General features: G+C 41.7%; 1 protein-coding gene across 1 annotated transcript in view; it reads right to left on the bottom strand.

Moving 5' to 3' along the window:
* Positions 1 to 997: 997 nt before the first annotated feature.
* Positions 998 to 14381, bottom strand: part of LOC124258424 (galactoside alpha-(1,2)-fucosyltransferase 1-like) — a 33393-nt gene continuing 20009 nt past the window's right edge. The window contains exons 2-3 of the mRNA XM_046692521.1: positions 8656 to 8850; positions 998 to 2916 (exon numbers count right to left, since the gene is read on the bottom strand). Coding sequence (XP_046548477.1) covers positions 1454 to 2916; positions 8656 to 8680 — 1488 coding nt within the window. The 5' untranslated portion in view covers positions 8681 to 8850 and the 3' untranslated portion in view covers positions 998 to 1453. The remainder of the gene's footprint in view (positions 2917 to 8655; positions 8851 to 14381) is intronic.

The following is a 14381-nucleotide window of genomic DNA, read 5'->3' as shown; positions in this document are numbered from 1 at the left end:
GGAAAGCCAGCAATTGGTTATACCTACTTGGGTTGTCAGTCAAGACGTAGTGAGGTAATTTTACGACGATGTCGTATTGGCCACAGTCGGTTTACTCATGCTGAAAACGGATGGGGATGTCCCGATGTTCAAAGTGTTCACCGACCGCCTCCGTGGTTTAGTGGTTAGAGCGTCCGCCCGGAGAGCGGAAGGTCGCGGGTTCGATCCCCGACCGCGTCATACCAAAAGACGTTAAAATTGGTACTTGTTGGTCCCTGCCTGGCGCTCGGCATTATTGGGTAAAACAAGGACTGGTCGGCTCGGAGTCAGTATAATCTGTCTGAGTGGGGTATTCATGCTTCACTACGGCATGGTATCTCAGTGAGCTAGCACTATAAAACCAGCTTAAGTCTGGGCTAGTACAAGCAGCCACACCTACACGTACACACGCATGCACGTCGTCATATGAGCGAAATATTCTCAAGCACGACATTAAACCCAATTTCACCTCACCTCAAAGTGTTCACCATCAAGCATATACTGCTTAACTGCGTGGACTTTTCGACTGCAAGAGATTCACATTATGAAGCGATAAATCTGAAAGATCTGTTCCCCTCGTGAGCGGGCATCTGATTGTTAGACACCTGAAGGAAGTTGACCTGTACCACAAATTATAACTATGTAATGTGAGTCACAGATTGCTTGTTTTTGAGTTTGGTGCTGTGTCATTTTTCACTTGTAAATAGTAATGTAATGAATATATATGTTAAAAACAACTCCTTTTTGGACTTTGTATTTAAAATTTGTAAAACTCCAACTTGATCTCGTCACTATATGGCTGCAATTACGCCGATGTGACGTAAAACCGAACTCAACAACAAATTGGGCATTGGAAAACCAGGAAGTCGAGTTTTTTTGCTAGATTTTAAAAAACAGGAACGCACAGTCAAACAAAGCAATATATACAGGAATATACAAAAGGAGAGATAACTGGAAAATGTTGAAGACTTTGTTGTGGTCAAAAAGTCAAGCGCATTGCTCTTTGTGCATTGGAAAACCAGGAAGTGGGGGTTGTTGCTAGATTTTACTGACTCTTCTTTCAGCTATTTCGCTCATTAGCTTGCTGATGAACGAAATAGCCGAAAGAAGCGTCAATAAAATCTAGCCACAATCCCCACTTCCTGGTTTTCTAATGCCCAAAGGGCAAAATGCGAAACATCCTACGTGGACTTTTTTAATATATATATTTCAGGTTGTCAGGCAAATTGACAGCGAACGTTAATGACAAACGACACAAATAGAAGAAATCTCCTTGAAGTATGTTACGAGATTGACGTAACTGAAAGCAAATGTTCTTCCTAAACTATAACAGCCTTGCATATATGTTTTAGTTCCGCGTTATGTTCTGTCACGTGTCGCTTGTATGTCACTGATCAGACCACTCTCACGTGAACACATACTGCATGAATGTTGTTTAGTCCATGGGTACCCAGTCCGGAAGTACATAGTCGCTGTGGAAGTTGCTATACCATCTGGACATATCCGTGTTGTTTCGGTACGGATGTTTATAATACACGGTTGTCCCCCCTGCCAGAAACCCAGCCCACCAACCAAAAGACCCGACACTTAATATAGTATGGTTACACATGCTCAATACGCAGAGATCCACTGCCTCCGAGTCCCTCTGCACTACAACAACATCCGGTGCGCCGATATTACGATTCACCCAACTTCCGTCATCCCCCAAAACAACAAACAACGTGTTGGGGAATATAGCTCGGAAATACCTCATTGCATGGATGTAGTATTTCGCCGGAGGAGTGATACGTCCCTGGCGTCTACTTTGTGGTGACATGTAGTCCCCACGTCTGACATGAATCCCAATGTAGGTCAGATTTGAAACTACGTCATCAGCACCGGCCTCAAGAACGTGTTTCTTCTGTGTTTTCTTGGGGTGATCAGCGTTTCTCGGATGTAGCAGAGAGGAATTGGTGTCTCCACCTGTTGGCGTGGTGGGTATGCCCACGTGTGTGGAAGTCCAGTTGCCCTGGTCACCGTCCTTGCCTGTCGGCCAGCCAGACTGTCTCTTCAGGAACTCCTGTGTGAGTGATAGCAGTTTCCTGTTAGCAACAAGGGCTATGTTTCGTTTGAATGTCAGCTGTTGCCGTATGCTTGCTTCGACCGGTTTGAAATACTTCCATGACTGGAGATAGAGTCCGATCGCTTGACATTCACTTTTGTTTATTTTAGCGATGAGATTGGAATTGTAGCCACAACATTCAACCAGCACACGTCGCCAGCTACTGCACCCGTGAAATGTCACAACCGTTGTATCTACGTGGAATAATTTGTTGATGACGTTGCCCTCAGGAATAAACAACGACATGTTCTTCATTTTGGCAATAGCGAACGATGCGGCATATTCAAATAATTGGTTGCCAAGGCGACCTTTAAATACAGGCGTTAGAACGGGCATTTCTTTCAATTTCCGCGTTTGCTTCATGGTTGACGAAAGGATATGTGCACTTGTCGTGGGTGCTGCACTACCTGGTGTATTTATACCAGTAGCATCACTAGCCGTGCGAATCTTGGCTTTGTTTTGAGTAGTCGATCTATTTTGAATAGTCTTTTTGACTTGTTGAGCCTTTTCGTTTTGAATAGTCTTCTTGCCTCGAGGTGTCTTTTCGTTTTGAATAATCTTCTTGTCTTGGGAAGTCTTTTTGGTTTGAGTTTTCGTTTTCTTTTGAAAAGTTTTTCTCGTATTACGAAAACTAAAAGCTCCCGTCCCTCGAGACGACCTTGACGCTGCAACTTGCGTTGTTGGAGCTCTCAATCCTTCTACAGCGGCTGTCATGGTAACAGGAGTTACAGGAAACATGTGTCGGTAGGCAAGGTAGCTGTATACCATTACCAGGTACACCGCAAGGCCCCCCGCACCTGAAACACATATCATGTGACTGGGTATCAGTGAACGGAAAACAAGGCACCGACTTGCCACAACCCTTGATACAATTGGGTATGTGAGCAAATGTGTGTCAACTCAGATATGTACAACCTTCATGCAGAGAGTGAGAGAGTTGGGAAGAGCACCCCTGTTAACACACTGCCTGCTATATCTTAGTGAGTTAGTTATATCACAGTGTGTCAGCTTGATGTGGGAGTATATCAGTTATATCACAGTGTGTCAGCTTGATGTGGGAGTATACCAGTTATATCACAGTGTGTAAGCTTGATGTGGGTTTATATCAGTTATATCACAGAGTGTCAGATGCACGTGGGTTTATATCAGTTATATCACAGTGTGTCAGCTTGATGTGGGAGTATATCAGTTACATCACAGTGTGTCAGCTTGATGTGGGTTTATATCAGTTATATCACAGTGTGTCAGCTGGATGAGGGAGTATATCAGTTACATCACAGTGTGTCAGCTCGATGTGGGAGTATATCAGTTATATCATTGTGTGTCAGCTGGATGTGGGAGTATATCGGTTATATCACAGTGTGTCAGCTTGATGTGGGAGTATATCAGTTATATCACAGTGTGTCAGCTTGATGTGGGAGTATATCAGTTATATCACAGTGTGTCAGCTGGATGTGGGAGTATACCAGTTATATCACAGTGTGTAAGCTTCATGTGGGTTTATATCAGTTATATCACAGTGTGTCAGATGCACGTGGGTTTATATCAGTTATATCACAGTGTGTCAGCTTGGTGTGGGAGTATATCAGTTATATCACAGTATGTCAGCTGGATGTGGGAGTATATCAGTTATATCACAGTGTTGCAGCTGGATTTGGGACTATATCAGTTATATGACGGTATGTCAGCTGGGTGAGGGAGTATATCAGTTACATCACAGTGTGTCAGCTGGATGTGGGAGTATATCAGTTATATCACAGAGTGTCAGTTGGTTGTGGACGTATATTAGTTATATCACAGTGTGCCAGTTGGATGTGGGACTACATCAGTTATTTAACAGTGTGTCAGTTGGATGTAGGAATATATCAGTTATATCACAGTGTGTCAGCTGGATGTGACAGTATATCAGTTATATCACAGTGTGTCAGTTGGATGTGGGACTATATCAGTTATATGACCTCCACATCCAGCTTCCAACGCCAGTGGACCAGACAAAATAGGTAACATATTATCAAAATGATTGTTTCGTCCCTTTTTATTCCTCTTACAAATCTATTCAGTTTATCATTAGAATATTGTAATTTTACAACAATGTGGAAGTAGGCTACTGTCATTCCTATTCATAAAAAAGTAGTTTTAAAATTGCAGACCATTAGCTCTCGCCAGCTGCTTATCAAATGTATTTGAAAAATGTGTTTTTAAATATGTGTTTAACATTTTTTTCTAGATAATAATGTATTGACCAATTTGCACTCAGGATTCATGCCTTGGGATGGTACTGTATATTAACTGACATACTTGTATGATTTTTATACTACGTGCATTAGACCATGGCAAAGAAGTCAGGGCAGTTTCTGTGACATAAGCAAGGCATTTGAAAAGGTTTGGCATAAGGGAATCATAGTGAAATTAGCAGATTATGTTACTAAGGGTAAGTTACTTGATTGATCTTCCTGTTATCTTGATAATAGATTACAGTGAGTAACTATAGACAATTACAATCAAGATCTAAAGAAAGTCACTGCTTGGGCGCCACAAGGATCTGTCCTTGGGCCATTACTGTTTTTAGTTTACATAAATGATATCATTGAGGGTATCAAAAGTAACATTCGTCTTTTTGCCGATGATACTTCGGTATATGTTATTGTTGATAATCATGTTCTACTGCTGCTTCCTAAAATGATGACTTTAACAGGATCTCTCACTGGGCTGAAAAATGGCAGGTTAGCTGTAATCCTGGTAAGACTGAAGCTGTTTTATTCACTCGCAGAAATACCGGTAATCAATTTCCAATTCCTAAGCTTAAAATGCAATGAGTAGACATTACTGAAGTCGGCTACCATAAACACCTAAGAGTAACCTTGCAATCAGATTGTAAATGGAACTCTCATATTGATGAATTAGTCAAAAAGGTTCGTCCATTGGTAAATTGTCTTCCTTGTTTTAAATATGGATTGTCTAGAAAATCATTATAGCAAATGTACAAGTCATATATATTACCAATGTTCGATTACTGTTCGCACCTTTGGGATACTTGTACTAAAGAACAAGATACAATTGTTGAAAATCTTCATTTAGATGCTCTGCGGACGATTTGCGGGGCCGTTAGAGGAACAAGTCATGATTTAATTTATAAGGAAACTAACTCCATGCCCCTAGTCGACCGTAGACAAATTAGCAAATTATCATTACTGTACAAAATAGTTCATCATATCACACCAGTTTATTTAACTGATCTACTACCTGACACAGTTAAGTGACCATAGATTAAGAAACAGTAATAACATTCAAACTATAAGATGTCGCAGTGATTTGTACAGCAATTCGTTGTTACCGGATACAATAAGACAATGGAATGATGTGCCTGAGAATATGCATGATATTGAAACTAAAGGCCAGTTCAAAAATGTATTACAATCATCAAAACCACTTAATTTTAAAATATTTGATTAAAGCTTTGGTACACGTTTCTGCCAAATTATCCGCTCACGCCTCAGACTTGGGTGCAGTGATTTGAAAGCGCACATGTTTGAACGGCACATTTCAGTTGATCCATTCTGCTCCTGTGGTCACCCCTTTGAGGATACATTACATTACTTCTTTACTTGTCCTAATTATCCAAACATCAGATATCACATGTATTTTTATGTACATGGATATAATTTATATTCTGTCTTAAACGGAAATCCAAACAAAAACAAACATATACATTCTTTTATACTAACATCTGTCCATACTTTGAAAATAAATTCGCATAGGTTTGATAAATGATTGATGATGTTCAATACACAAGCTGTTTGCTTTCCTAACATGCTAGTATGATAATTATTATTATTATGATTTTTATAGTAGTATAATAATGATGTATTCATGTATTAATGTAATGGAGAGGTATTCAAATATTCATTACGGCTTGTTTACCCATCCTTGTTTAATGTATTTTGACCGCCTCCGTGGTGTAGTGGTTAGAGCGTCCGCCCGGAGAGCGGAAGGTCGCGGGTTCGACCCCCGACCGCGTCATACCAAAAAGACGTTAAAATATGGTACTTGTTGGTCCTGTTTGGCGCTCGGCATTAATGGGTACAACAAGGACTGGTCGGCTCGGAATCAGTATAATGTGTCTGAGTGGGGTATTCATGCTTCACTGCGGTATGGTATCTTAGTGGGCTAGCACAATAAAACCAGCTTAAGTCTGGGCTATTACAAGCAGCCGCACATACACATACACATGCATGCACGTCGTCATATGAGCGAAATATTCTCAAGCACGACGTAAAACCCAATTTCACGTCACCTCACCTCAATGTATTTTGAATAAAATATGTTTACACTATGCGGGAGCATATCAGTTATACCTTGGTTTTAGCTGAATGTTGGCGTATATCAGTTACATCAATGGTTGTCAGCTTTATGGGGAGAATATAAGTCATGTCACGGGTTTTCAGCTGGATGTAGGAGTATATCATATATATCACGTGTTGTCAACTGCTTGTGGGAGTATGTCATTTATATCACGTGTTGTCAACTGCTTGTGGGAGTATGTCATTTATATCACGTGTTGTCAACTGCTTGTTGGAGTATGTCATTTATATCACGTGTTGTCAACTGCTTGTGGGAGTATGTCATTTATATCACGTGTTGTCAACTGCTTGTTGGAGTATATCATATATATCACGTGTTGTCAACTGCTTGTAGGAGTATGTCATTTATATCACGTGTTGTCAACTGCTTGTGGGAGTATATCATATATATCACGTGTTGTCAACTGCTTGTGGGAGTATGTCATATATATCACGTGTTGTCAACTGCTTCAACTGTGTGGGAGTATGTCATTTATATCACGTGTTGTCAACTGCTTGTGGGTAGTCATTTATATCACGTCATGCTTGTGGGAGTATATATCACACGTGTTGTCAACTGCTTGTGGGAGTATGTCATTTATATCACGTGTTGTCAACTGCTTGTGGGAGTATGTCATTTATATCACGTGTTGTCAACTGTCATTTATATCATTTATATCACGTGTTGTCAACTGCTTGTGGGAGTATGTCATTTATATCACGTGTTCAACTGCTTGTGGGAGTACTGTCTTTATATCACGAGCTTGTGGGATATCATATATATCACGTGTTGTCAACATTTATATCTGCTTGTAGGAGTATGTCATTTATATCACGTGTTGTCAACTGCTTGTGGGAGTATGTCATTTATATCACGTGTTGTCAACTGCTTGTTGGAGTATATCATATATATCACGTGTTGTCAACTGCTTGTGGGAGTATATCATATATATCACGTGTTGTCAACTGCTTGTGGGAGTATGTCATTTATATCACGTGTTGTCAACTGCTTGTTGGAGTATGTCATTTATATCACGTGTTGTCAACTGCTTGTTGGAGTATATCATATATATCACGTGTTGTCAACTGCTTGTGGGAGTATATCATATATATCACGTGTTGTCAACTGCTTGTTGGAGTATGTCATTTATATCACGTGTTGTCAACTGCTTGTTGGAGTATGTCATTTATATCACGTGTTGTCAACTGCTTGTTGGAGTATATCATTTCAACTGCTATATGTCATTTGTATCACGTCAACTGCTTGTTGGAGTATGTCATTTATATCACGTGTTGTCAACTGCTTGTTGGAGTATGTCATTTATATCACGTGTTGTCAACTGCTTGTGGGAGTATGTCATTTATATCACGTGTTGTCAACTGCCTGTGGGAGTATGTCATTTATATCACGTGTTGTCAACTGCTTGTGGGAGTATGTCATTTATATCACGTGTTGTCAACTGCCTGTGGGAGTATGTCATTTATATCACGTGTTGTCAACTGCTCGTGGGAGTATGTCATTTATATAACGTGTTGTCAACTGCTTGTGGGAGTACATTAGCTTTACCATGGTGGTACAGTTACTTACAGCAGAAGATGTACATTTGGTAAACATGGCCATACTGCCACTGCATTTGTACATCACGATGGTAAAACTACTTACTGAACGGCGTGGTAGGGTAGCCTGGTGGTAAAAGCGTTCGTTCGTCACGCCGAAGACCCGGGTTCATTTCCCTACATGGATACAATGTGTCATGCGCATTTCAAGTGTCCCCCACTGTGATATTGATGGAATATTGCTATAAGCGGCGTAAAACCATACTCACTCACTGAGCTGTGTGTGTGGTGTAATTAGGCATAGCCTCTTCTAAGACAGTGTCAGGTACTGTGCATAGGCGGATCCAGAGGGAGGGTGCACGGGTGCGCACACACCCCACACACACACACCCTTTGTACTGAAAGTTTATTAAATGACCATTGAAACTCGGGTGAAAATGAATTGTGCACCCTCCCTTTTCCCAATAGTGTGCACCACACCCCCCACCCCCACCCCACCCCACTCCCCTTTCTCAAAAAGCTGTATCCGCCCCTGCTGTGGGATATGTTTAGTTACCGCACCGTGTTACGATTTGTTATAGAACTGTGTTATAATCAGTGCAATGTTAGGTAATGTAGACAGGCCTCAGTCACACTAACCGTACTTCCAAAACCGTCCCAGCATTGTCCGGGTCTGTCATCTGACGATCTCGGCCAATCACGCGTCTTCTTACCAGGCTTCCGCGTCAGTGTGTCACCGAGACGTCATATGGGTACCTGATGATGAAAAGGCATCATTTCGGATTCGTCTCCATCTGCAACCCCGATTGATGATGGTGGCATATAGGTCTTTATCTGCCAGAAAACATTGCACGATATCCATCAGCATAGCATATACCAATGTATACTCTTAAAAAGTAGGGGAACCTGAACTTTCAATTTGGATAGGAAGTATAAGCGTTAAGAAATGGACATCTTACAAAACGCACCACCATTTCTCTTTATTACCACCCCTTAACCCAACACATCGCCTGCACGTGCACAACGCAGTAGGCTCATACACGTGAATTGGGTGTCATTTTTCTATTTTGACGGTTTCCAAGAAGGTCGATGAATCATTGAAGACAATTAATTTTGACAATCATCTTGCATCACACAGTTGATAGTGTTTGTTTTTAGCCGGGTTTTTTATTATTTGAAAATGAAAATGGTGCACATGCCACGTCATACACAAGTCATGTTTTCAAGAGCGATTACTGTATAAACAACCATGGCCATAAAGAAGTGCACATGGCATATTACAGAGATGGCCTAAAAGTCGGGCCATGAAAAGTCGGGCCGGACCGGGCCGCCGGGTACTATTAAAAATGGATTGCAGAATATTAGAAAGAAATCTCGACATTCGGGTAAATACACTTCCTGCCTTCACAAATATGTAGATTGATTGAAAATGTATAGTGAACGATAAAAAACCCAAAAACAATGACTACATACCGAGAGTCTCGCAGAAAAGATACCGTCTTGATGTGTGTTTTCCTTGATATGTCTATGTGAGAAGGTTACTTACTTCTCTTAGCGTGTGGGCGTGGTGTAGCCTAGAGGTTAAAGCGTTCGCTCGTCACGCTGAAGACCCGGGTTCGATTCCCCACATGGGTACAATGTGTGAAGCCCATTTCTGGTGTCCCCCGCCGTGATATTGCTGGAATATTGCTAACAGCGGAGTAAAACTAAGCTCACTCACTCACTCACTCTCTTAGCGTGTGGCGTGTGAATTCCTGGGCAGGAAGTGACAGTGTTTTGACTTCTTTCCTTTCCTTAATTAAAATATTGGGGTTCCCTAATTAACCTTTATTGTCTCGTGCTGAATCAGCACAGGATGTTTATGTTATGCTACGCTTTGAGACTGTATAAAGAAGTATTTAGGTAGATATAATCCTAATCTATGGATATAAACACAAATTAGGATACATGTGTAATATCTAAATTGTTTTTGACAGCTCGGGCCAAGTCGGGCCGAACAGAGACTTAACACTTTTGATTGAGGCTATTTTCGGAATGGAGAGAGACACGTGCTTAACTTGAACAGACCAGTTATCTTGACATGTGGCATTTTGTAACATTACAAAGGGATATTTAGGTAGATACAACACTAATCTATGAATTTAAACACAATTCAGGGTACATGTATGAGGTTTAAGCTGCTTTTGAGGGCCGAGCCAAACCTGACCGAACAATAGTGGTGGATATTATGCTCAGAGTGTGGGGAAGAGATAGTTTCATTTGCAGATAGGCATGCTTTACATAAAATGTACAGTGACCTTCTAGAGTGTTATTTGATTGGATATAGATGTAAAAACATCTTCGGTTCGAAAGAAATGTTTATTGGGATTGACTGTTCAAAGTATTTATACGTTTTAAACCCTGTTTCGTTTACCGATTGGGGCGGTGGGGTAGCCTAATGGTTAAAGCGTTGGCTCGTCACACCGGAGACCCGGGTTCGAATCCCTACATGGGTACAACGTGTGAAGCCCATTTCTTGTGTCCCCCGCCGTGATGTTGCTGGAATATTGCTAAAAGCGGCGTAAAACCAAACTCAGTCAGTCAGTCAGTCGTTTACCGATTCCTCTTTTAGACGAAACCTTGGTCAGCCATGGTCACAGACCGCTCGTCTTCTTAAGTTTTAAGCGGTTTACTCGCAATAAAGTGATTATGGTACGCGTTAGAGGCTTCTGGTTGATCAGTATTATCATGAGTGTATGTTGCATTCATTAATTGTAGGCATGGTTTACGATAATGGGTTTATTAGCCAATATTACAGTTGGCCCACCTTGGCCCGGCCCTTTTAGGCCATCCCCAAACATCAACTATGAGTGACTCCGATATTTCTCCCAATCTTGTTTAATGGTAAATTAAAAATGAAGTTCCCCTATTTTTATCAAAGAGTATATACGAACAATATATACAGTTTTGTACAACATCGGTATTGATAGTAATGACGTCATCCATTTACTCACTTTACACATTCTTTCTATAGGCTGAACCTCACCGTCATCTTGACATCGATCTATCTTAAATAAGAGTATCTATGAAAAGTCTTCGAACGGCATTTAGAAGTGATACAAATAAAAGATGACAATCAATGGATCTCAACTTCTGTATACGAGCTCGTCAAGTGAAAACATTACACTTGCCCTGTCACACATAGCTCGTCAAGTGAAGACATTACACTCCCCCTGTCACACATAGCTCGCCAAGTGAAGACATTACACTTGCCCTGTCACACATAGCTCGTCAAGTGAAGACATTATACTTGCCCTGTCATACATAGCTCATCAAGTGAAGACATTATACTTGCCCTGTCACACATAGCTCGTCAAGTGAAGACACTATACTTGCCCTGTTACACATAGCTCGTCAAGTGAAGACATTATACTTGTCCTGTCACACCTAGCTCGTCAAGTGAAGACACTATACTTGTCCTGTCACACATAGCTCGTCAAGTGGAGATATTATACTTGCCCTGTCACACCTAGAATGTCCAGTGAAGACATTACACTTGCCCTGTCACACCTAGCTCGTCAAGTGAAGACATAACACTTGCCCTGTCACACATAGCTCGTCAAGTGAAAACATTATACTTGCCCTCTCATACATAGCTCGTCAAGTGAAGACATTATACTTGCCCTGTCACACCTAGCTCGTCAAGTGAAGACATTATACTTGCCCTGTCACACATAGCTCGTCAAGTGAAGACACTATACTTGCCCTGTTACACATAGCTCGTCAAGTGAAGACATTATACTTGTCCTGTCACACCTAGCTCGTCAAGTGAAGACATTATACTTGTCCTGTCACACATAGCTCGTCAAGTGGAGATATTATACTTGCCCTGTCACACATAGCATGTCCAGTGAAGACATTATACTTGCCGCGTCACACATAGTACGTCAAGTGAAGACATTATCTTTGCTCTGTCACACATAGCTCGTCAAGTGAAGACATTATACTTGCCCTGTTACACATAGCTCGTCAAGTGAAGACATTATACTTGTCCTGTCACACCTAACTCGTCAAGTGAAGACATTATACTTGTCTTGTCACACATAGTTCGTCAAGTGGAGATATTATACTTCTCCTCTCACACCTAGCCCGTCAAGTGAAGACTTTACACTTACCCTGTCATACATAGCTCGTCAAGTGAAGACATTACACTTGCCCTGTCACACCTAGCTCGTCAAGTGAAGACATTACACTTGCCTCGTCACACCTAGCTCGTCAAGTGAAGACATTACACTTGCCCTGTCACACCTAGCTCGTCAAGTGAAGACATTATACTTGCCCTGTCACACATAGCTCGTCAAGTGAAGAGATTACACTTACCCTGTCACACATAGCTCGTCAAATGAAGACATTACACCTGCTCCGTCACACATAGCTCGTCAAGTGCAGATATTACACTTACCCTGTCACACATAGCTCGTCAAGTGAAGACATTATACTTGCCCTCTCACACATAGCTCGTCAAGTGAAGACATTATACTTGCCCTGTCACACATAGCTCGTCAAGTGAAGACATTATACTTGCCCTGTCACACATAGCTCGTCAGGTGAAGACATTATACCTGCCCTGTTACACATAGCTCGTCAAGTGAAGACATTATACTTGCCCTGTCACACATACCTCGTCAAATGAAGACATTATACTTTTCCTGTCACACCTAGCCCGTCAAGTGAAGATATTACACCTACCCTGTCACATCTAGCTCGTCAAGTGAAGACATTATACTTGCCCTGTCACACATAGCTCGTCAAGTGAAGACATTACACTTGCCCTGTCACACCTAGCACGTCAAGTGAAGACATTATACTTGCCCTGTCACACATAGCTCGTCAAGTGAAGACATTATACTTGCCCTGCCACACCTAGCACGTCAAGTGAAGACATTACACTTGCCCTGTCACACATAGCTCGTCAAGTGAAGACATTATACTTGCCCTGTCACACATAGCTCGTCAAGTGAAGACATTATTCTTGCCCTGTCACACATAGCTCGTCAAGTGAAGACATTATACTTGCCCTGTCACACATAGCTCGTCAAGTGAAGGTATTACACTTACCCTGTCACACATAGCTCGTCAAGTGAAGACATTATACTTGTCCTCTCACACCTAGCCCGTCAAGTGAAGACATTACACTTACCCTGTCATACATAGCTCGTCATGTGAAGACATTACACTTGCCCTGTCACACCTAGCTCGTCAAGTGAAGACATTACACTTGCCCCGTCACACCTAGCTCGTCAAGTGAAGACATTACACTTGCCCTGTCACACCTAGCTCGTCAAGTGAAGACATTACACTTGCCCTGTCACACATAGCTCGTCAAGTGAAGAGATTACACTTGCCCTGTCACACATAGCTCGTCAAGTGAAGACATTACACTTACCCTGTCACACATAGCTCGTCAAATGAAGACATTACACCTGCTCCGTCACACATAGCTCGTCAAGTGCAGATATTATACTTACCCTGTCACACATAGCTCGTCAAGTGAAGACATTACACTTGCCCTGTCACACCTAGCTCGTCACGTGAAGACATTACACTTGCCATGTCACAAATAGCTCGTCAAGTGAAAACATTATACTTGCCCTCTCACACATAGCTCGTCGAGTGAAGACATTATACTTGCCCTGTCACACATAGCTCGTCAAGTGAAGACATTATATGTAGTGTATGGGCTTGTGTGGCAGATACATGTATGGGAGACAACTCCTGCAGCCTTATGTGACGGTAGCGGCAAGCTGATTAGAGTTTCGTCCCTTGGGGACCCCTGCTTGTAACCCCCACTTCCTGAGTAAACGCTCAACGTAGAAGTCATGGTATTTTGTGTTCTGTTCGGCCACGGCCTTGTGTATAAGATTCAAATACACAACAGAATAATTGGCGACGAGGATGGGATCCCGCTAACAAGCTACGGCAAGTTGAACTACGAGTTCTTTAAACGTTTTTAACGATCTACGGATCAAAGCAGCGTGGAAATAGGCCAGTGTGACATTCAAACAGTGAAACCACGTGTTCCTGATTTGGACTTTTTATTCTTATTACGATAAGGATAATTTATCAGGCTGTGCGTTTATATTCGTCATGGAGAATGACGAAACAGCACCAGTCACCACTTTTTGTGTGCCTGTTCCCAAATTTTCAGGTACGAAGGAAGATTTTCCAACGTATGCTGAACGTTTCCAATCGAGCATGACGGCAAATAATATAGTGGATGACCAAAGAATTATTCACATATTTATTTCGTCCATGGGAGACGAACTGCACAAATTGGCACGTGACTTATTTTCACCAGCGAAAGTAAGTGATCAAACATCTAAGGA

Source organism: Haliotis rubra, unplaced genomic scaffold (genome assembly GCF_003918875.1).
Source record: "Haliotis rubra isolate DU_JTF1 unplaced genomic scaffold, ASM391887v1 Scf692, whole genome shotgun sequence".
NCBI lineage: Eukaryota > Metazoa > Mollusca > Gastropoda > Lepetellida > Haliotidae > Haliotis > Haliotis rubra.
Note: the sequence above shows the minus strand (reverse complement) of the source record. Positions and strands in the feature narration are given on the sequence as shown.